This window comes from Talaromyces marneffei, chromosome 1 (assembly GCF_009556855.1).
Source record: "Talaromyces marneffei chromosome 1, complete sequence".
Lineage (NCBI taxonomy): Eukaryota > Fungi > Ascomycota > Eurotiomycetes > Eurotiales > Trichocomaceae > Talaromyces > Talaromyces marneffei.
Window position 1 is genome coordinate 2,803,690 of NC_072348.1, and position 19,905 is coordinate 2,823,594.

At 48.1% G+C, this 19,905-nt stretch overlaps 8 protein-coding genes across 8 annotated transcripts; 5 read left to right on the top strand and 3 right to left on the bottom strand.

The window, feature by feature from the left end:
- Window positions 1-1,615: 1,615 nt before the first annotated feature.
- Window positions 1,616-2,069, bottom strand: EYB26_001050 (uncharacterized protein; the record flags this gene model as incomplete). Its single annotated transcript, XM_054260362.1, has 3 exons — window positions 1,616-1,622; window positions 1,694-1,792; window positions 1,858-2,069. 3 exons carry the CDS (start codon window positions 2,067-2,069, stop codon window positions 1,616-1,618), a joined length of 318 nt encoding a protein of 105 aa, XP_054116337.1.
- A 907-nt stretch (window positions 2,070-2,976) lies between these two features.
- EYB26_001051 (uncharacterized protein) lies at window positions 2,977-3,430 on the top strand (the record flags this gene model as incomplete). Its single annotated transcript, XM_054260363.1, has 4 exons — window positions 2,977-3,064; window positions 3,138-3,163; window positions 3,255-3,313; window positions 3,373-3,430. 4 exons carry the CDS (start codon window positions 2,977-2,979, stop codon window positions 3,428-3,430), a joined length of 231 nt encoding a protein of 76 aa, XP_054116338.1.
- Window positions 3,431-3,866: 436 nt separating this feature from the next.
- EYB26_001052 (uncharacterized protein) lies at window positions 3,867-5,811 on the bottom strand (the record flags this gene model as incomplete). The annotated part of the gene is made up of 3 exons (XM_054260364.1): window positions 3,867-4,988; window positions 5,452-5,587; window positions 5,789-5,811. 3 exons carry the CDS (start codon window positions 5,809-5,811, stop codon window positions 3,867-3,869), a joined length of 1,281 nt encoding a protein of 426 aa, XP_054116339.1.
- Window positions 5,812-7,820: 2,009 nt separating this feature from the next.
- On the top strand, window positions 7,821-9,047 carry EYB26_001053 (uncharacterized protein; the record flags this gene model as incomplete). Its single annotated transcript, XM_054260365.1, has 1 exon — window positions 7,821-9,047. The coding sequence occupies one exon, from the start codon at window positions 7,821-7,823 to the stop codon at window positions 9,045-9,047; it is 1,227 nt and encodes a 408-aa protein (XP_054116340.1).
- A 349-nt stretch (window positions 9,048-9,396) lies between these two features.
- Window positions 9,397-10,635, bottom strand: EYB26_001054 (uncharacterized protein; the record flags this gene model as incomplete). The annotated part of the gene is made up of 2 exons (XM_054260366.1): window positions 9,397-9,430; window positions 9,491-10,635. 2 exons carry the CDS (start codon window positions 10,633-10,635, stop codon window positions 9,397-9,399), a joined length of 1,179 nt encoding a protein of 392 aa, XP_054116341.1.
- A 1,128-nt stretch (window positions 10,636-11,763) lies between these two features.
- EYB26_001055 (uncharacterized protein) lies at window positions 11,764-13,649 on the top strand (the record flags this gene model as incomplete). The annotated part of the gene is made up of 3 exons (XM_054260367.1): window positions 11,764-12,043; window positions 12,233-12,783; window positions 12,840-13,649. 3 exons carry the CDS (start codon window positions 11,764-11,766, stop codon window positions 13,647-13,649), a joined length of 1,641 nt encoding a protein of 546 aa, XP_054116342.1.
- A 277-nt stretch (window positions 13,650-13,926) lies between these two features.
- Window positions 13,927-14,784, top strand: EYB26_001056 (uncharacterized protein; the record flags this gene model as incomplete). Its single annotated transcript, XM_054260368.1, has 2 exons — window positions 13,927-14,446; window positions 14,513-14,784. The coding sequence occupies 2 exons, from the start codon at window positions 13,927-13,929 to the stop codon at window positions 14,782-14,784; spliced, it is 792 nt and encodes a 263-aa protein (XP_054116343.1).
- Window positions 14,785-15,510: 726 nt separating this feature from the next.
- EYB26_001057 (uncharacterized protein) lies at window positions 15,511-19,233 on the top strand (the record flags this gene model as incomplete). The annotated part of the gene is made up of 1 exon (XM_054260369.1): window positions 15,511-19,233. One exon carries the CDS (start codon window positions 15,511-15,513, stop codon window positions 19,231-19,233), a length of 3,723 nt encoding a protein of 1,240 aa, XP_054116344.1.
- Between the last annotated feature and the right edge of the window lie 672 nt (window positions 19,234-19,905).

The following is a 19,905-nucleotide window of genomic DNA, read 5'->3' on the forward strand; positions in this document are numbered from 1 at the left end:
AAAGAAAATGAAATCAGGCTTATTCTTGCATGACTGGAACTGATCCGGGATCAAAACCTACCTACCGGGTACGGGTACTTCTGCACCAGAATACCAAACATCAACAACACCACCCCCCCAAAACATCCACCACGCGCGATAATCTCTCCTATCAACCCACAACTCACGCATCGTGCTTGGCTGACGCGAATCCAAATACATCTTCAATTTTCGCAGCCTAGGCGCAAAGTAAGGGAATCGCAGAAACGACTCCGTAGTCAAGAAATCGTTTTTCCATGACGGCGATGATCATGAATTTGAGATCTTCCGGGTAGTTTTGTGGAGCCAGCTCCTTTGTTGTTGAAAGGACTCGTTGCATGGAGGTTGAGGTTAGTTTTATGTTGGTCCCAGCTGGTCGAAATTCTCTTCTTGGCTGACTGCTTCGGATGGGTTTGCGATATTCAACGCAATTTGGATGTTTGGTGGGAAGGTAGTACTACTTTTCGCGGGTCGGTACGTGTATCCTCCTCCTCCTCCTCCTTTTTGTTCCAACGAGGCATAAACCGATGAATCGGATGACCGCTAAACGTCACATTTTTGTGCCATGGGGTTTGCTGCTCCTGTCCAGCGGTAGTGTATCGTTTCAGACGCTCCAGGTTGCTGGATGACGTTGGTCGAAATAACAGGGCATAGGTTAGGGCTAGTTCAAAGTATGTTGAATGCATATAATCGTGCTCGTCTCTATATTCTCGGGTCAACAACATTTGAACTATATCAATACCTAAGTATCAATCGAACATTGAACCATCCTGGAGAAAGAGTCAGCCTGCCTATGTAAATCAATGCGGTTACAGAAAAACGTGGGATGAGCAAAGACACTGATGGGAAGAGGTGGCCACCTTTCAATGCCCGTGCTACAAGAGCCAGCACTTTGACTACTGTGAGACCATCGAATGGTCTTTCCTTCATGGCTTTCTTTGCCCATTCCACAAGCATTCAGGATATATACCTGTCTGGTCGCAATGTACATGTAACGGCACAGCCCCAACACCGACATAAGCAAAATAGATGCAACATGATAAGACTATTGCATTGAATATATTTTCTTTGTCTGCTTCATATTTCGAGACCAGATGATCCCCCCTACAGAGCACATGTCAGACAGCCGTGGATGATTCCTATTGGAAATCCTAATGGTGGACAACAGGGGTAAAGGAGCAGGTCTGTTCTAGGGCTGATGCGGCGGTGCAAATGAACCGGCGCGGTCACAACTCGCTAGTTAGACCTTGTTAGGTGTTATTTTGGTAATGGGATTGAGGATCCGACTATATTTTCACCGGAGAATAGTAATAAGCATAGAGTCAATAATAATAATAATAATAATAATAATAGATAAGATGATATATTTCCGATCAAAGGAGAAGATGTACAAGAAAGGGTCCAGTGATGTGAAGAAAAGGAAGTGAACAAAAAATGACCGATCGACCGACCAGATGGAGTAGAATAGAATACAAACAGAAGGGAGTACCAAGTAGCCAGACAATGGTATCAATCAATGATCCAAATGCAGTGAAACAGATATACCGAAGGAAGGATTAATCTCGTCGCCAAAGTTCGAAAAACGCACGGAAAGAAATCATCGTCTAACCACATATCAGTCAGTAATCCCACAACGAATACTAGTATACTAGTGATGGAGAGAGAAATAGCATACCGCTTCGCACTGTCCTTATCCTTCGACGAACCCCCATTATTCCATAACCGAGACTTGTACGCTGGGAACGAAGAATTGTTCCACACATTGACCAAGACACTACCACAGCAACAAGTCAGCCTTACCCTTAAAAAAGCTTCCCACGTAAACAAGCCAAGACAAACCTCTGCGTCTGGTCCTTATAATCCTCATCCCGTACCTCCTTCATCGAAACCTTCATCCCACCTTTCGTAAACTGTATATTCTTCTTCTCCATTTTGGCCTTTGTCTTGTCGCCGATGTCTTGGACGATAGTGTAGATGACGAAGCCGATGACGGCGAAGAGGAAGACGACTAGCAAGAGGATAATGACGGGGACGACGCTGTTTTTGGCCATTTTGGAGTTGTGTCGTGTGAGTCGTTACTCGGAGAGGTGTGGGAAGAGCGATCGGTATGCCGAGGTTTTGTTTGTTGTTGCCTGGCTGTCCGTGGTTGGTGAAACGATGGGATGGAATTATATCTCGCTCAACGAGCTATACGGAGTGGTAAACTGGTGAAGATGTTTTTAAAGGAGCAAAAAGAGTGGTGGACGGTGGATTAAAACGAACGAGGGGTCCTTTACTGTAAGTGAAACGAATCCTCCTCTTGGTAGGGCTCGGGAGATCGGGGCGGAGTCGGCGTCTGTGCTTACGCCAATTTTTAATATTCGAGTGGCTGGCAGAACAGCCACCATCGATCTTTCAGATTCAGCTTTACGTAGTACGTAGTTAGTTCGTATGTAGTATGGAGTACTTCTTGAGGGCTGTATTTGATGGATGTCATTGGTATGATATGTATACACTTATGCATACTGAATGACATGCAGACTTGAAGTACGGGCCACTATACTAGACGGAAGGATGAAAGACAGATCCTCATCTATGCGCCAGACAAGGCTGACGCGGCCAAGATAAGTTACGTAGAGAAGAAAGTAAACAACCTCCCTAAAACAGGTATACTTTGAATTCTCATACGGTTTAACCTTACTGTTTCTGTAAGGCTGTATTAGTACTACGTGGTTACTTCTTGGAACCTACCCCCGACACCTGAGCAATCAGGCCACAAACCCTAGACTGCATGTACGCGCGTAACTAGATCAATATCGTCATGATGACTAAGGCCTGCCCGTGCCCTAGTTAGTTACATTCATTCATCCATGATTCAAGGAACGTATCTCAACTTGGTGCATGCTCTATATTCTTTCTATACCTCAACTTCAATCAATCTCAATTGAATCAATCCGAACACACAGACACGCACACAAAATGGTCGCCCTCCCCTTCTTCCCAATATGCTTCCAATGCGGCACCGACCAGAATCCGTGTCATTGTAAAGTCGTTGGTCCGACGTTGGGTACTCTCCTCTCTCCAACCTCTAACCCACTACCCAATTGAAGAAGAGTAACAGCTAATATGACTGGTGGTAGGATTCTTTGGGTGTGTTGTAGCGGGTGTATGTCCCCTGCACAAATCCTCTAGCCTTTATATATATATATATATATATACGTACATACATACATACATATACTGATTGACGAATGTAGGTAATATGCTGGCCAGCATCGATATTCTGTGGCTGCACTGCAACCCAGATGGGGAAAGAGTATGTTCTTCTCTCCTTTCCATTGCTAGGGAGTGTACTGTGAGGCTGACTTTGACAAGTTTACTTGCGTTTCCGGTCAAGTTGAATGGGGAGATCAGTGATTTTATCCCTATCTGATACCACTGGTACCACTGGTTAGCATGTCTGTCATGATCAATGGATATCGCCGTCTGATGACCCAATCTACCGTTTAATAACGTCTCCTGCCTACTGTCTATGATACGTCCATTGTACTCAAGTGGCTAGCCACATGCATTAATAAATAACAACTAAGCCAACTACTTACAACCAATACAACAAACGTAATCTCGTGCGAGAAACATAACAAAGCAGAGCAAAACAAAAACAAAAGCAAGCAGACAAGGTATCCTGTGAAGAGTCGAGACACGAAGCAAAGGCAGGAAACATCAAACAAATCCAGTCAAGTCAATCGTCGCATCGTTCGCGAATTATATAACGTTTCAATTTTTTTTCGGAGATAGACCAGAAGAAACGTGATTGCTTCGCAGCTCCGTATAATGAGAGGAAGAAAAATCAAAAAGGAAACATGTCTCTATCTCAACTTTTCCTTCAACCTCTGGAAAAATCCGCTGGCCCGGTTCTTCTTCTTCTTCTCCTTGGGGTTGTCCTGAGCAACTGCTCCAATGGGCTTGGATTCCTCGGTTGTGGCGCCAGAGGCGACGCCGGTGGTCACTGTAGGCTGGGTTTCAGTGGTTGGTGCCGGCTCGCCTGACTGTTCAGCTGGGGCGACCTTCTGTTGCAATTCTTGCTCAACCTCCTTCTTCTCTTCAACAGCGACTTCGTTTGCAGCCGCTTCGGGGTCTGTGTGCGCCTTCTCAATTGACTCCTTGACCATTTGAGGGACGTCGGTAGCCGTAGCAACAGCCGTGGTATCGGTAACTCCGACCTTGTCTTGAAGTTCCTTCTCTACCTCTGCCTTCTCCTCAACTGCTTCCGCATTTGCAGCTGCTTCGGGAGCCTCATGGGACTTGGCGATAGACTCCTTGACAACTTCTGGGACATCGCTTGCCACTGCATTCTTTTGCGATTCAAGAGGCACTCGGGCTGCAAGCGCAGCTGTGGTTGAGGTAGGGCTTACAGACTGAATGGTCACACCAGGTTCAGAGATCTCAGGAGGGTTCATAGGAAGACTTGACTCGGGAATCAGACCAGCTCCCGACAGAGGAGGAACTGATAGCGCATCAGCTTTGGGCTCTCCCTTTTTCAAGAAAGAGGGATCGCTGGCATCGGCTTCGTAGCCTTCCTTGTCGGTTCTGACGGTCGATTGGACAGTGTTGGCGTTGATAGTGCTGGGATCAGGGACGGGCTCTCCAGGGGCGAGCTTGATTGGGTTTGCAGCTCCATTGGTAGCGGGAAGAGGGTTGACGGAGATTTCATTGGGTTCTGTCCCGGGGGTTTCAGGAAACCCACCAGGCACCGAAGAGCCGTTTTCCTTGGGGACTTCGCCTGCCAATTGGGCGGTAGTAGCTCCAGGGACGACGCCAGCCATGACTGCAGCAGCGGTGTTTCCTCCGGTTACTGATTCAAACACGGTGGTGGGTTTGGTAGTTGTTTTTTTCAAGTCCTCGGCTAGGAGAACGTTGTTGATGTTATTGTGACCGTCGCTTTCTTGACGAGCGCCGCTATCAGTAATCCAGGCTCCGTCGACAACAAACTGCAAAATGTTAGTCGCGGACGAGGGATGTCTTGATTGTGGAAAACGTGAGATGTCACAGAAAAGAAAATAAGAGAAGAAATGGGGAGAGGCAGGCAGGTGGCGGGGTAGTCGCAGGCTTATAAAGTCAAAGAAATGAACTAAATTAATGCGGTTGACTGGAGGAGACGGGGCGGTGAAATGACGTCACGGGACGATGGCCCCCCAATCAGCCGCAATCTCGACTGAAACGCGATAGTCACAGTCGCACGACACAGTTTGAAAAGACAGGACAGGAAATTTGATGTTCAGTTCTTCTTTGCGCAATGCTTTGATTCCTGACTGACCGTCCGGTTGACTACATGTGGGATGTTCGGGGTTGCCCTTCGGAAACGTTCGCGTCATGACTGACTCCAACCGCTAACCGCTCACACAAGCGATCATGGAGGAGACAAGGACGAAAATGACGACGAAGTCTACGTACCTTGTATTGGATCTTTTCGGCTATAGCCGGAAGGTGTACCTCCTTCTCAAACACATCGCCTTTCTTTTCCAACTGAACCGTCTTGCCCCAATCGTCGAAGGTACCGGTTACAAACACCTCGTTCGCCTCGCGTGGCCTGCGGATGAAGTATTAGCGACTGGATCATTGGACTGATTGGGTGGGTTGGGGATAGTCATGAAGGCGTAAGAGAGGAATAGGTGGACGGCGCGTGCTGGGAGACCACTGTCCGGTATTGTGCGGAATGGATTGGTAAAGAATGCGCCGCGATGGAAGCATTCGAAGCAAGCAGCATCATATAAAGAGAATCTCGACCTACCATCGAAACACATAGCTGCCCATTTTTGTCGAGATTGGCGCCTGCTTACTTAGAGGCGCCCACAGTCAAAGGATACTTCTCGGAAGGCAGAATGATAAAATAGAAAATAAATGAAATCGGTTACAATTCAAGCTCGGACGGTACCTGAATGGAACGAAATAAAGCGCAGCAATGGGGCTAAGGGATGAAAAATTAGCAGGTTTCTTGATTCTGATTCTTGAAAGTTCTCTGAAAATGACGGGGAAGCGATCTTTTCGGCCCGCACGGACTAACCTCTGGCAGGCAATGGTATAAGACTAAGAGTATACTAGGTAAGTTACGTCGTAGTTAGTCAGTTCACCGCTCAGTGGGGTAACCGTCTGATCCCTAGAGCATTTCTGTGTAGTAGAAAGAAAGCCTGTGGTGGCTGGGAGGACCTAGATTCAGCTATAGCAGCAGGCAGTAGCGACAATTGTTACAGTCGATAGAAGGATTGGCATTGTTCGGGCAAATCGATCTGGGCTGGACCTGCCGAGATGACGACGTGGACCAATCAGTGGCGATCTTGAGTTTTGCTACCAGGTTTACAGAGTATATTGATTTTGCAGACGCTTGTAGTATGTTATGTTGGTACCGGTATTTGCCATTGCTGATTGCATTGCAGACTTACTACCGAGTAGACCTAACCAACACTTAACAATCGACTCTGTCGGAGACGAAGCTATTTGTGCCTTAGCAATCAGCATCGATGACGGACTAGCCGGGAGCTTGGGCCTCTGACGTAGAGACATCACATGATGGCCAGGAGAGTACTGTATAACTAAGTTACTGTACTCAGTGTACTGTGCGTTGATGCGACTAACAGATTTATTATTTTCTTCTTCTTCTCTCTCTATGAGCTAGTGGTAAAATAGCCTTTGGCGTACTATGAGTAAGTATATTTGCATGTATCGGTCGTGTACCGTCGCGTATGTCGAGCAACCTGGATAGATTCATCCAGCTCATGCCGCAAACGGAGTGGTCGAATCAGAACACATTCGCCACTCAACGTTCTATGACAAGTGCTCGTGATGTTCTAGAAGCATGCGATAAGGAGAAATTATTATTCTTCAGATTAATCACAGGATACCGAATTTTCTTTTTTCTTTTTTGGCAAATGTACAGCTTCATCTTCGAGTCTTCACTCGGTTCACTGATTGTCAACCGCCATTTCCGATCATAACTATACATAGTACTGTATGTACCTAATATAGCTATCATCAGTAGAATCCTATTGATTGGAATACTACTCATTGCCTGGATTGTCACCAGGCAATCGCTAGATCCTGTCGAAAAGAAAGCGGAAAGCTGCCTCCCGTAGACAAAACAATACATGCTATGCCCCGCATCCCATCCGCCTCGCAACCACCTCTCACATCCTCCTACATTCAACCTTCTCGCCTGCACCTCGATTAATTGACTTCAAGAAGAACCGTTTGATGACTTGCAGATACCCTTGCATGTTTCCTTCTTTTATTATTGAGTAGAATCGCTGTGTGTCTGCAGGGATTCGAAAGACTCGTCAAAAGAGAGAGACCAACTCCCCCACCTGCTGCAGATCACGCGTCTTGTGCCTTTCCCAAGGTTCTTCTGCCGATTCTTCACAACTATTTGCTTGGACCTAGTACTACCTCCTCTGCCTACCCCAGACGCCTCGCCTCGTCTCGCCTCGTCTTGGTTTTGTTTCTTTTGAATCATTTTCTTTTCTTTTTCTTCCTTCTCCGCACATTTATTCCTCTCTTCATAACCCGTCCATCCACCCCGCAATTGATCGTCCAGTCCAGCATATGAGCTAGGCCGACGGTACGCCTCGGTTATATTATCAGACAACCAAATCTCTTAATATCTGTTAAAGAAGAAGCAACTGTCTTATATATATCGACTTGAGTTTCTTGACTCTCCGCCAACTACTTCGCTGTCGATACCTCGATACTCACGTTCGCAATACGTCACCACCGGCTATACGCTATCCCCCCCCTCATTTGACGACTAGACGACCGTATTCAGGCCAAAGATGGCCTCCAACTCCAGCTTCCCAGGCACGAACCCCTTCGCCCCCGGATCTGCCTCGTCCTTTGCAAAGATATCCGAAGAGGAGGAATACGATGTGACTTCACCGACGGATCCCAGCTTCCGGAGCGGCCATGCGGGGACGACGCCACGGGGTCCCTTTTCGAGCGCAGCGGGGCTCGACTACGATGATAAAGTACACAACGAAAACAATAATAACAGCCACAATAATGCGAATATATTTGCGAGTCCCTTTCAAGACAGAGGAGAAGGGTTCAGCGCCGCGGACCTCAGGGCGGCTCGACCTATTGCGGGCCAAGGGATGCCGAATAACTATGCCCTGGGTCGACGCACATCTGTGTCTGCCGAGTCATTGAATCCCACATCTTCTGGATCAGAGAGCTGGACTCCGCCTTTCCACCCAAAATCAGATGACCAGTTATCGCGGTTAAAGAAAGCCGTGAGCGGGAATTTTCTGTTCTCGCATTTGGATGACGAGCATCTCAAGACTGTATTGGATGCATTGGTCGAGAAGCCGATCCCTGCCAAAGATATCAAAGTAATTACCCAGGGCGACGCAGGGGATTACTTTTATATTGTCGAAGACGGGACTTTTGGAGTGTTTATCAACCCTTTGGGAGCGGCACAGCCTGGTCCAGATGGACTCGGCAATCAGGTTGGAAGTATAGGACCCGGAGGCTCGTTTGGAGAGCTAGCATTAATGTACAATGCCCCACGAGCAGCGACTATAATGTCTCTAGACGCCAAGTCGACATTGTGGGCATTGGACCGTGTAACCTTTCGACGAATTCTGATGGACTCGGCGTTCCAGCGACGACGCATGTATGAAGCTTTCCTGGAGGAAGTGCCGTTGTTGTCGTCATTGAAGCCCTACGAGCGATCCAAGATAGCAGATGCATTGGACACGATCAAATACGTAGCAGGATCAACAATCATCCACGAGGGAGACCCAGGCGACGCTTTCTACCTGTTAGAGGCAGGTGAAGCCGAAGCTGTCAAAGCCGGAACAAGGGTTAAAGACTATTCACGAGGCGACTACTTTGGAGAATTGGCGCTTCTAGACGATAAGCCGCGAGCAGCGAGTGTGATGGCGAAAACAGACGTAAAAGTGGCACGATTAGGACGTGATGGATTCAAGCGATTGTTAGGTCCGGTCGAGCAGATTATGCGCCGGACAGAGTATGATGTTGATCTTACCAAGGGTACTTAAGTGTGTTTTTGTTTTCGAGTTTACACGACATTCGTTTCTATTCTTATATTCTGGCCCAAATGATACTAGTTAGGATGGTTATATGTAGCAGTTGTTAATCCTGAATTCAGACTATACTCTATGAGTATGCTCGTTCGTTCCTGTTGGAGAAGTAGTAGTGGTAGTAGTGGTAGAAGTAGAAGGTGGTTACTGGCCGACGTGCGCACCTCATATGGCACTTGTCTGGCAGTCAATCACACCGGCCGGTATACGGCTTTATTGGCGGTTCATCCGCTGAATGAATTTAGTTTCAAAATGGGAGTACATATCCCCCCCCCCCCCCCCCCCCCCCAATTCAACCCTCTGAATATCAGTTATACGGCTTCTGACCATAGACACAATGCCTATAAACCGTTAGCCAATTAGCCAAGTAGAAGGAGAGGAGAGCAAGGACGAGGACGTACACCCTAGAATACATATGATAATTCAAATTCCTCAAATCCCTCCTCACCCCATCCAACAAGGCATATATCCTCGTGGTATCCCACTTGAGCACCCTCGAAAACAGGGCTAATCCATACGGCTCAATCGACTCCATCATCTGCAGATTCATATACATGGCCAACTCTTTCAGCCGTTTATCCTTTGGCCAAGGCGACAGCGGGCATTTCTGGACTTCTTCGCGCACATTGGCAAAGCCCGCGTTGCGGACCAAGTTGTATATGTGCGGCGCAATATTCATTTCTTTGCCGAATGAGGCCGCTGCTTCGCAGAGCCGCACTTGGTATTCGTGATATGCGGAGTCGAGGGGGAGACTGTTGTCGTCTGTAGAAGCCCAGGTTTCGAATTCGGTGAGCTCTATCCAGCCTCCTGGGGCGAGGTTGTTGTATGCCCGCGACAGGAGTCGGGGCCAGTCGGCTATACTCCCCGCCATGCTTCGTATGTGAATATAATCGAATTTTTGTTGGTCGTGGTCCGACGATAGTTGATTAAAATTCCACTCTGCTTCTGCGTCGTCAATCTCGAAGCGTAGATTCGGAGGGATCCATGTTGGTTGGATATACGACAAATCCGTCGCGATGACCTGTGTATCGGGCCTTGTGTCTGCAAAGTCAATCGCCCATAGTCCTGTGCCGCAGCCGATATCCAACGCTCTGTTTATCTTTGGTGGTAATGGGGCACGATATAATTCCCCTCCAAACAGCAACAGATAAATGTGGTGCTGCATATCCATGCGATCCTGCTCTAACTCGTCGTTTGGCAACGGGTAGGCACCCGCGCGAAAGGCGTGGTAACGCCGGCCATTCTCGTATTGGTAGTTGAAGATGCTTTCATTGAGGGAGGTGGTGGAGCTGGCTTTGTCGTCGCCCAGGGCAGAGTCGTTGTCGTCGTCGTCTCGAGGGTTATAAAAATAGCCGTTGGGGGCGATGGTGGTGGTGTCTGCGACGAGGGGCTGGTTATTGTTCATGTCGATGTCGTTGTTATTGTTGTTGTTGTCGGGGAATATTGGTATAGAGGTTGAGGTTGGCATTGTTGCTATTAATGGGTTGTTCGTGGTGTTATCGTTGGGAGCAGCATCCCGCCACCCTGGGTGAGTATATTCAACCATGTTGCTATATATTCTTAAAAGAATTCAAGAGGTTGGCAGTGCCGATTATGATGTTAAAAAAGAAATATTTTCCCATCAAGTCGAAAGACGGAATATATCTTTCCAGATGGATTCAAAAGTCTCAAAAATAGATCATCCTCATGGTGCAGTAGCCACAATCCTGGATTACCGCAACAAAACCTGACAGGTCGATTCAGTCAAGCCATCAGCTCGCCACGTCAGGAAGTAAATTAAATAACAGGCAACTCTTTAAGTTCAAAGGCCGTGAGCATTTGTATTGTCGTGTAGTGTTTGATCCTTGATAAACCCAAGTTTGTGACTTTCAGAGTGGATCATTAACATATGACATGTATGCACTTCGTCCTTAGTGTGGGAGCCAGTTGATTCAAACACGCGATACACGGCAAAGAAACGAGCAGCGAATGGCCAATGACCTGCTGCTGCCGTGTACCACAGTAGGAAGACCAGTAAAATAACCGAGGGGATGGGGCCCTTCAACAAGTGACCAGTGTGCTGCTGTGTACAAGTACGTAGTACGGACTACGGAGTAGTGTACGACGTATGCTTACCTTACACTTCCAACAGCACAAGCTTGGCTGGCTTGGTTAGTTTGAGCGTCGGCGGGTTTAGTCGACTCTAGTGACCTTTTAGTCGACGTTAGCACTACTTAGCACTACTTAGCCAGCACGACTAGTTCTTAGTGGCTTCCAGACCGAGCAACTGCCGTCAACCCTGAAGAATTCCCAGCCCGCTCTCCCACCAAATGGACACATTGCACATGGCCCAGCCCATGCAATCAATAATGTCGTACAGATGCCGCACAGAGCGCCAAACGGCTGATACTATGTACACCCGGATACACCGCAATCGTTGTTTTGGCTTTGATTGATGCGTATTAATCTAGGTTGCCTGCTCTCTTTACCCTCTTCTCCCTCCCGCTTTGACTATGGGCGGGATCCTATTATTCCTATACATAGCCAGAGTAGTATCCACCACCTCAAGTCAAGAATGGGTTCGTTCGTATCTGCTCCACTCGTCTCTAGCCTCCAGTATTAATCTCTGGCCGTCAGCTCGATCTCTCCTGAGTGCGAGTCACTTTGATGTGCTACAGCCCTCCTCGGTGGTATCATGGGATCCTTCCAGACACCTCCTCTCGGTGACACTGTACCTGTGGCTGCACCTGTGGCTGCAGCGTCAGCAATGACCACAATGATCGCCTTCGTCGCCGTTGGTGCTACTGCCGCTTGCATCACCCTCGTTATCTATCGCCTATTCTTCAGCCCGTTGGCGCTGGCAGGGGTTCCTGGCCCCAAAATTGCGGCCATCACGGCTTGGTATGAATTCTATTGGGATTGCATGCAGCAGGGCCAATATTTGTTCAAAATTGAGCAGATGCACCAAAAATATGGTCCGTTTTTTTGCTTTTTCAATCCCCCCATTTGTCCCCATCGCCCCATTTAATACCTCGTCTTAACTCGACGTTCTTTGTTTCATCCAACTTCCATGCGAGATGGTTGGTTGACTGGCTCCGCCGTCAACTGACTGATCTGGGAGCAGCACCCTTGCTTGACTGACAGGTGAACTAAAACATTGATAGGCCCCATCGTACGCATCAATCCGTGGGAGGTTCACATCCAGGACCCCTCGTACTGGGATGTCATCTACACCAACAACAAAATCGACAAACATGCCTGGTTCTACCGCGCCTTTGGCGACAACAGAGGCACCGTCGGCACGGGGCCATGGGACCTCCATCGTCGGCGTCGGGCAGCCATGGCCAAATTCTTTTCCGCTGCCAACGTCGCCCGATTAGAGCCCAAGGTTTTGGCAAGGGTGCAGAAACTGCTTGACCGGGTAGAAGAGTTTCGCCAGGCGGACGGCGGCCAAGCTGTCCTGCCCATCTCGCATGCATTTCGCTGCTATGCGACGGATGTCATTTCGGATTATGCAGCTCCACATACGAGGGACTTCTTGAGTTCGCCGGATTTCTCGGCGACTTTCAATCAGGTGTTGAGAGATTTTTCTGAGATTATGCTCTGGCATAGGCATTTTCCCATTGTGTTCCCCATCTTTGGCGCAATACCGCGCTGGCTGATTTCCATGATGGATTCAACGGGCGCTCAGATTGCGGTTCTGGATAATCAGGCTGTATTTCCTCCTTTTCCAAATATGCGAGGCTAAGACACTGACTGACGATTTTATAGAGCCTGCTTAAACAAGCGCAGATAGTGATAGCTACTAAAGGCATTCCACGGGAGAAATCATCGCCTACTGTTCTGGATGCCATCTATACATCCAGGGTGATCGGTCCCGAGGAAAAGACTCTACCACGCATGATGGCAGAAACACAGGCTCTTCTCGGTGCTGGAACCGAAACTACCGGCAACACCTTGTCAAATTTAGTTTATAACGTCCTATCCAGCAAGTCAATTCGAAACAAGCTAACAACAGAGCTCGAGAAAGCGACACCAACAACGAAGTCGCAATCTGACTTGCTTGACTACAAGACTTTAGAGAAACTGCCCTACCTACAAGCATGTATCAAGGAAGCTCTCCGGCTAGGCATGGGCGTCGTCGGCCGTCTCCCTCGCGTCAACCAAAACGAATCAATGACCTACACCACAAAACCAACATCTGACTCCGACTCCGAACCAAAAACATACACTTTCCCACCTGGAACTGTTCTGTCAATGTCCATAATTGACATGCACCTAAACAGCGATATCTTCCCCGAACCCCGCCGCTTCCATCCCGAACGCTGGCTCGACTGCTCTCCAACCCATCTCCGACAAATGGAGAAATCATTCGTGCCCTTCGGTAGAGGCATGAGAGGCTGTTTGGGCATTGAACTAGCCAAAGAAGAACTAACCCTCATGGCAGGCAATCTATTCAGATGGTTTGGAAAGAATCTCGAATTGTTTGAGACGTCGGAGAGGGATGTTAGTATTGCGCATGACTATTTTGCGCCGTTTGGGCCAAAGGATAGTAAAGGAGTCAGGGTTGTAGTTCGTTGATTCTGTTTTAGTAATGATTAATGAATGGCAACACACGGAAAATTATGTTGATAATTATTTGTCTTGATAGATGGTATATATATAAATAAAAGAAATTATCTATAGATTTGAAAGGTCTTTGTGTTGATGCATCGTTGAGGGCTGTATCCGTCAATGTTTTGACCTTCCAAATATCTCGGAACAATTTCTTCTTTAACCAACAATCACCACACCGCAATCTTTGAAAATAATACATGTCCACTCAACCGCCAAATCCACACAGAAGATAAAAAAGAAAATGCCCGCCCAAAAACCATCCAAGAAAAAACCAACTTCTACGACCACAAAACCAGAACCAACCCCACGTGCACCAAACTGGCCCCCTCTCCGCCCATTAGTCCCCTCCACAGACCTCTACATTGAACCCTTACTCACAGAACAAATATACATAATCCGCAACTTCTTCACAGCCAACTTGTGCAAATCGTACGTCTCGTTTCTGACGTCGCCATCCTCGGCAATTGATCTGATTACGACGCCCCTGAAGCCGAAGAGTAGGGACCATGCGGTTCGCGTAAATGATCGGTTTCAGGTCCAGGATGCTTCATTTGCGGAGCTGCTGTGGGGGGCGACTGCATTGAAAGATGTGGTTTGCGAGAGGAGGGGAGTGGAAGAAGACGAGGATGATAATGATAATGATGATGATGGGAGAGAAGAAGAAGAGAAGAATACTCGGATCTGGGGCGGGACTCCTCTAGGATTGAATCCGAATATTAGGATATATCGATATACGCCAGGACAGTTTTTTGCGCAGCACTGCAAGTTTCCTACAAACTACTGCCTATTAACTATCTCAACGATACGAAGCTAATAATAATAAGCAGACGATGAATCCAACGCCATCCAATTCCTAGACCAGTCTTCCGGCAAAGTAATCCTGGCGCACACAACATGGACTCTACTCATCTACCTCACTACGACGGAAGGTGGAGAGACGGTGTTCTACCCCGAGGATGGCTCTGCACCAATCTCTGTGGCGCCAGAAGTCGGAATGGCGCTTCTGCATCGACACGGGGAACATTGTCTGTTGCATGAAGGGAAGGAAGTTCGGAAGGGGGAGAAGTGGGTGATCAGAAGTGATTTGGTTGTGAAATAGACCCTATATGTAGTACGTATATACTGCACTGTACTCTGTAGGAGTATGTTACATACTATATACTATGAGTAGTAAGTACTCCGTACCATCGTAGAATTTCAGGTCTCTCCCCACATTTTGCCCTCCACTACGTGCTCATTCTCGGCCTACTATTGGCCGCAAACAAGCTAAGATGCCAAGCGCTAGTCCCGAATAATACACTCGGCAGGCAGTTTGGCTGGATCAGATCCTTACGTTGGCCAATCAGACACCGCAAAATGAGTAAAAAAAAAAAGAGACCCGCAGTTTCCCAGAAGGCTTAAGCAACCAAAAAAGGGCCCGTTTTTTGCCTTCTTTCCAGTTTCCCTCAATGGATCTTGCTTGCACTTTGCAGCAGTGGCTTCCCTGGCTCATTCCTTCCCTTCTGGTCGGTCGTTCCTACATACGACGAATTACGCCTGAGAAATCGGGCAGCAAACAGGCGCAGGCTAAGACATCAATTACATAATACGTCGTAGTTACCGCCCTAGACCCATCCCCCCATCCGAGTCAGATCATTTCATTCGCTGGAAAGCCGCCTTCCTTCGCCCATCGAGCCATACTAAGAAATATCTGCGGTTGCGATGGCCTCGACCTCACCGCCTGCTGCTGCTGCGCTTTCAAGTGATCTCTCTCATCACCACCTCAGCCCATCACCACAGCTGCACTGCAGCCCAGCAGCGTGTTGTCATGTCGTCGTTGCAGACCATGACGGCGCCGTCGGTGGGCCATAATCGGCCGCCCGATCCTGGCATAGCTGCTTCGACCACGGCCAGAAGCAGTACGACTGGTGATGCGATTGTTGATAACAGCGACGATTTCTCGCGGCATGATTTTACCCGCGCTGTCAACGCCAACGCCAACGCCAACCTCGAGATTAATACCGACTTTAACCCCCTGAATCGTGATCAATTTGCTACAAATACGGATGTCGCAACGCCGAAACAGAACGGTTCCGTCGACCCCATGCCTCGACCGCAGGATCCTGTCGAGGTGAACAAGGAAAACTCCAATGCGGTAGTTGAGAATAGGACGGAGGAGATCCAGGAAAAAGAAGGAGAGAGAAAAATAAAAGAGGAGCCCCAAGAGACAATACAGCAAGAAGGAGAGCAAAATCCGGCAGAAAAAGACCAAGGAAAAGGTGTATCGGACGACATGCCCAAGGTCAAGGAGGACTCAGCAGGCAAATCGGCCGAAACTCACAATCAGTTACCGCTCCAAGATTCAGATAAACAGTCAGCAGCTACGTCTCTTCTTGCCCAGTTGCTGGGAAATGTCAATGCGCAAGCTCCGTTGTCTGCCACGCCGGAGTACCTTCCTCGAACGCCATTGCCAGAACCCTTGACTGATGCTTCTACGCCGGCTGCACATAACGAGGATCTTTCGTTGCCATTGATTTATGGGCAGACGGAGGGAATACATACGTCAACCCAGCAGCCGGACATACAGAACGGAGAGGTTGCAGTTCCCAAACAAGAGGAAAATACCACCACAGAGGCGCAGAATCAAACTATTCTACAGACAAACACAGCTTTCAACGATATCCAAGACGATTCAGTAGCCACGAGGATTCCCGACATGGTTACTGGGGTCATGGAGGATCCGCTCTCAAAGACAAGTCATGACCACAACGCGCTCTTTGCACCTTTTGACGATGGCAGCATGAAAAACGGTCTGGATGCCCTGCAGCAGCATGATCTGCTTTCAAACGCATTCCTATCTCAAGAAATCAACATGTCCGGTCTTCCCGATCTATCGAGTTACTCCCAATACGATGTAGCTGCGTCTATAGCTGGGTCCGAGCCGCGTATTCAAGCCTTTGCCAAACTCGAGTTTGATGATGGTCATTTCTACGTGAATACTTACTCATTCATACTTGGCCGAGATGTCCGAGCAGCCCGCGCCGCTTTTCAACGGGAAGTCCAAGTCCGACAAGCTATGAGACCGTCAAGAAACAAAAGTTCTAGCGGTGGTAATACCTCTCACACCCCCAATCGAGTCAAACGCGACGGTAGCGCCTATGTTGGAAGCGTGGTGAGCGATCGAGGTGGTATTATGGGATTTGACCCCGATGTACCACACCACATTTCGCAAATGAGTCGCCGATCCTCTGTCTCGTCTCAGCCAGATTCTGTACTCCATGCAACTCCGGCGCAATTACAGGCAAACCACACAGATTACAATGCACTTGCGATGCAATCACTCTACGACGGCAGTGCCGAAGCAAAACCAGTTGACATGCTGGCTTTGTTGCCTTCGCCGGATGCTTGTCCGACAATTCCAATTCATCCGCCGGCGACTGCAGATGGCAGCTCGGCTGGCCACAAGGGCATATCCCGTAAACATGTGAAGATTGCATACAACTTCGATAAGAATCTTTTCGAGATGGAAGTGATGGGTCGAAATGGTGCATTCATTGGTGCTGATTGGCTAGCTCCGGGACAGCTGAGGCCATTGCACAGCGGAGACTATATTCAGATTGGAGGAGTTCGTATACGGTTTCTTCTCCCAGATGTACCTATTGGCGAGACTGGAGCCGATCGATTGGAGGAGCCTCTGCTAGAAGACGGCGCTGCCGTAACTGGAGAGGTCACCGAGGCTGCAACTGGCGATGTGGATGCTATGGAAGGAGACTCTGACGATGAGAGTCAAGACGGCACAAAGAGACCACGAGTCACCAAGCTCATTCTCAAGACAAAGTCACAAGACGATTCCGCAAATGCCGACGCATCAATTGATGGTAATGGCGAATCATCACAGCCCAAGAGACGCGGACCTGGCCGTCCTCCCAAGGACGGCATCATGTCGAAGCGGGAGCGTGCCGAGATTGCCAGGGAACAGAAGTTAGCAGCGAAACGCGAGGCCAATGGAGGAGTAACACCACCTCCACCGATTAACCGTCCTAAGCCACCTACAACTACTAAACCAACGCGAAAAGAGGATTCAGTGGAGGAAGTCGAGGCATCTGCTCCTGCTACACCTGCTGCTCCTACTACTCCTTCTAAGCCAGTGGAGAAGAAGTCTGTCAAGCGCAAACAACCTGATGGATCTATCGTTGATATTCCTATCGAGTCCATTGAAGGCGGCGAACAACAACAGCCCTTGCCAGAACAACAACCCGTTGTTGAATATCCTAAACCACCTCCTCCTAAGAAACGCAAGCCCTCGCGGTCTCCATCACCCGACTATCCTCCTGAATCTGCCTACACGCAAGACCAAATGGCAAAACCACCTTACAACTATGCCGTTCTCATTTTCGATGCCTTGACAGAATCACGAACACCAATGACGCTCAAACAAATTTACAGGGCACTCAAATTGAAGTATCCGTATTTTAGATTCAAGTGCGAGACGGAAGGTTGGACATCTAGTGTTCGTCACAACCTAAATGGAAATCGACAGCTGTTTGAGCATGCAGAACGAGACGGCAAAGGTTGGTCATGGCAGCTCCGAGCTGGAGCATCGGTGGAAAAGGAAAAGAAAAGAAGACCGTCACCTCCCCCTCCGTCAACACATATTCATCAACCTCCTCCTCATCACTACATGCCGCCGCCAAGCCATTCATATACCAACCAAAGTCTGCAAAATCAGCAGTTCCAGTTTTCTGCAATGCCCAATAGCTTCAATCCTCCTCCTGCGCCTACCTATCGTCCTCCGGCTCCTCCTGCACCTCCAGTTCAAGCACCTGCACCGAATCCGTTCAAGAATATCAATCTTCCTCCCGCTCTTACGAACCAAGGATCTGGAAAATACGTTTCACCTTATCCTTGTGCATTGCCGCCGGATATTCTGCAGTTGCAGCAAGAAAACCAACCGAAACCGCCGACACAATCTGCTCCTCCACTTCAGCATCAACAACCTCCAATGCAGATGCATCAGCCTCCGCCGCCACCGTCACAACCGCAACAACAACCGCAATATAACCAGCCACAACCTCATCAGCAGCAACAACCTCCTCCTACGCATTATACTCCAAATGGACCACCATATCAACCGCCGGCCAACAACCAAATACCTCCTTATCCTCCTCCACCGAGCCAAGGTCCATCACCCTCTCCATCCCAACAACCTGCACAGCCATATCAACCTCCACATCAACAACAACAGCCGCCGCCACCACCACCTCCTCCCTCAGGAGGTGCGCCAATGATCAATAACAACAATCAAAACGGAAATCACAATAACAGCAACAATGAACAAGAGTCATCTCTCTCCTTCCTCGAAAGAGCAAACAAAGCCATCGACGACTTTGAAGCAGTACTCATGGAAGACTACGACGATAAAAACTACATCCGAGAGGTCCTCAAGAGCGCCCGAGCGCGCGCATTGGGTCATGCCGACAAGAGCTCTTTTGCGGATGGAGAGCCCAAGGATGAAGCTGTTTTGTTGGATGTGTTGAGGAATCTGATTGGGAGCTTGAAGGATGAGTGATTTCATCTTCTCCATCTTTCCTTGATGTGATTGAACTTGCACGGTTCTGGTATTTGGCCTGGGTGCATTGGAGTATATTTCCCCCATTTGTTGCATGCTTTGATTAGTTATGTGGACATGTCGCCAAGTGACTTACACGACACGAATTTAATGACCCGATATGATGGAACACACAAAAAACTTTCACTCTTATCTCTGATATTCCAAAAATGGTGTCATATAACAGGGGCGTTTTTACTAAACCTTCTCCTCTTGTCCCCTCTGAAAATAGGGACGAGCTTTGGAAGGTCTTTTTTCCCTCTTTTTGATTACTTCGCTTCTTTGTCATTGTTGGTTGCATATGATACCTACTTTCCACTTCCCACGTGATTAAATATTTATGTTTTTTAGAATTAAGTTAGTGAAGAATAAATCCTAACCCCAATGTCCTTCTTTTTCATATTCTTGTCTTCAATGTTGTTTAGCACACATCTTTACATGTAACATGTTCAGAAACTCTAGAAGATTGGAAATGCTGTGAATTGATATAGTGAATGGGTTTCTCTTGCTTTACAAACAAACACCAGTATAATCCAAAAAATAGAAACAGAAACCCTTTCGTAAACAGACAATGACTGGACAACAGCGATGGTAGAAAGAAGGTATTCGTGATGGTATGGTAGTTGATATTCT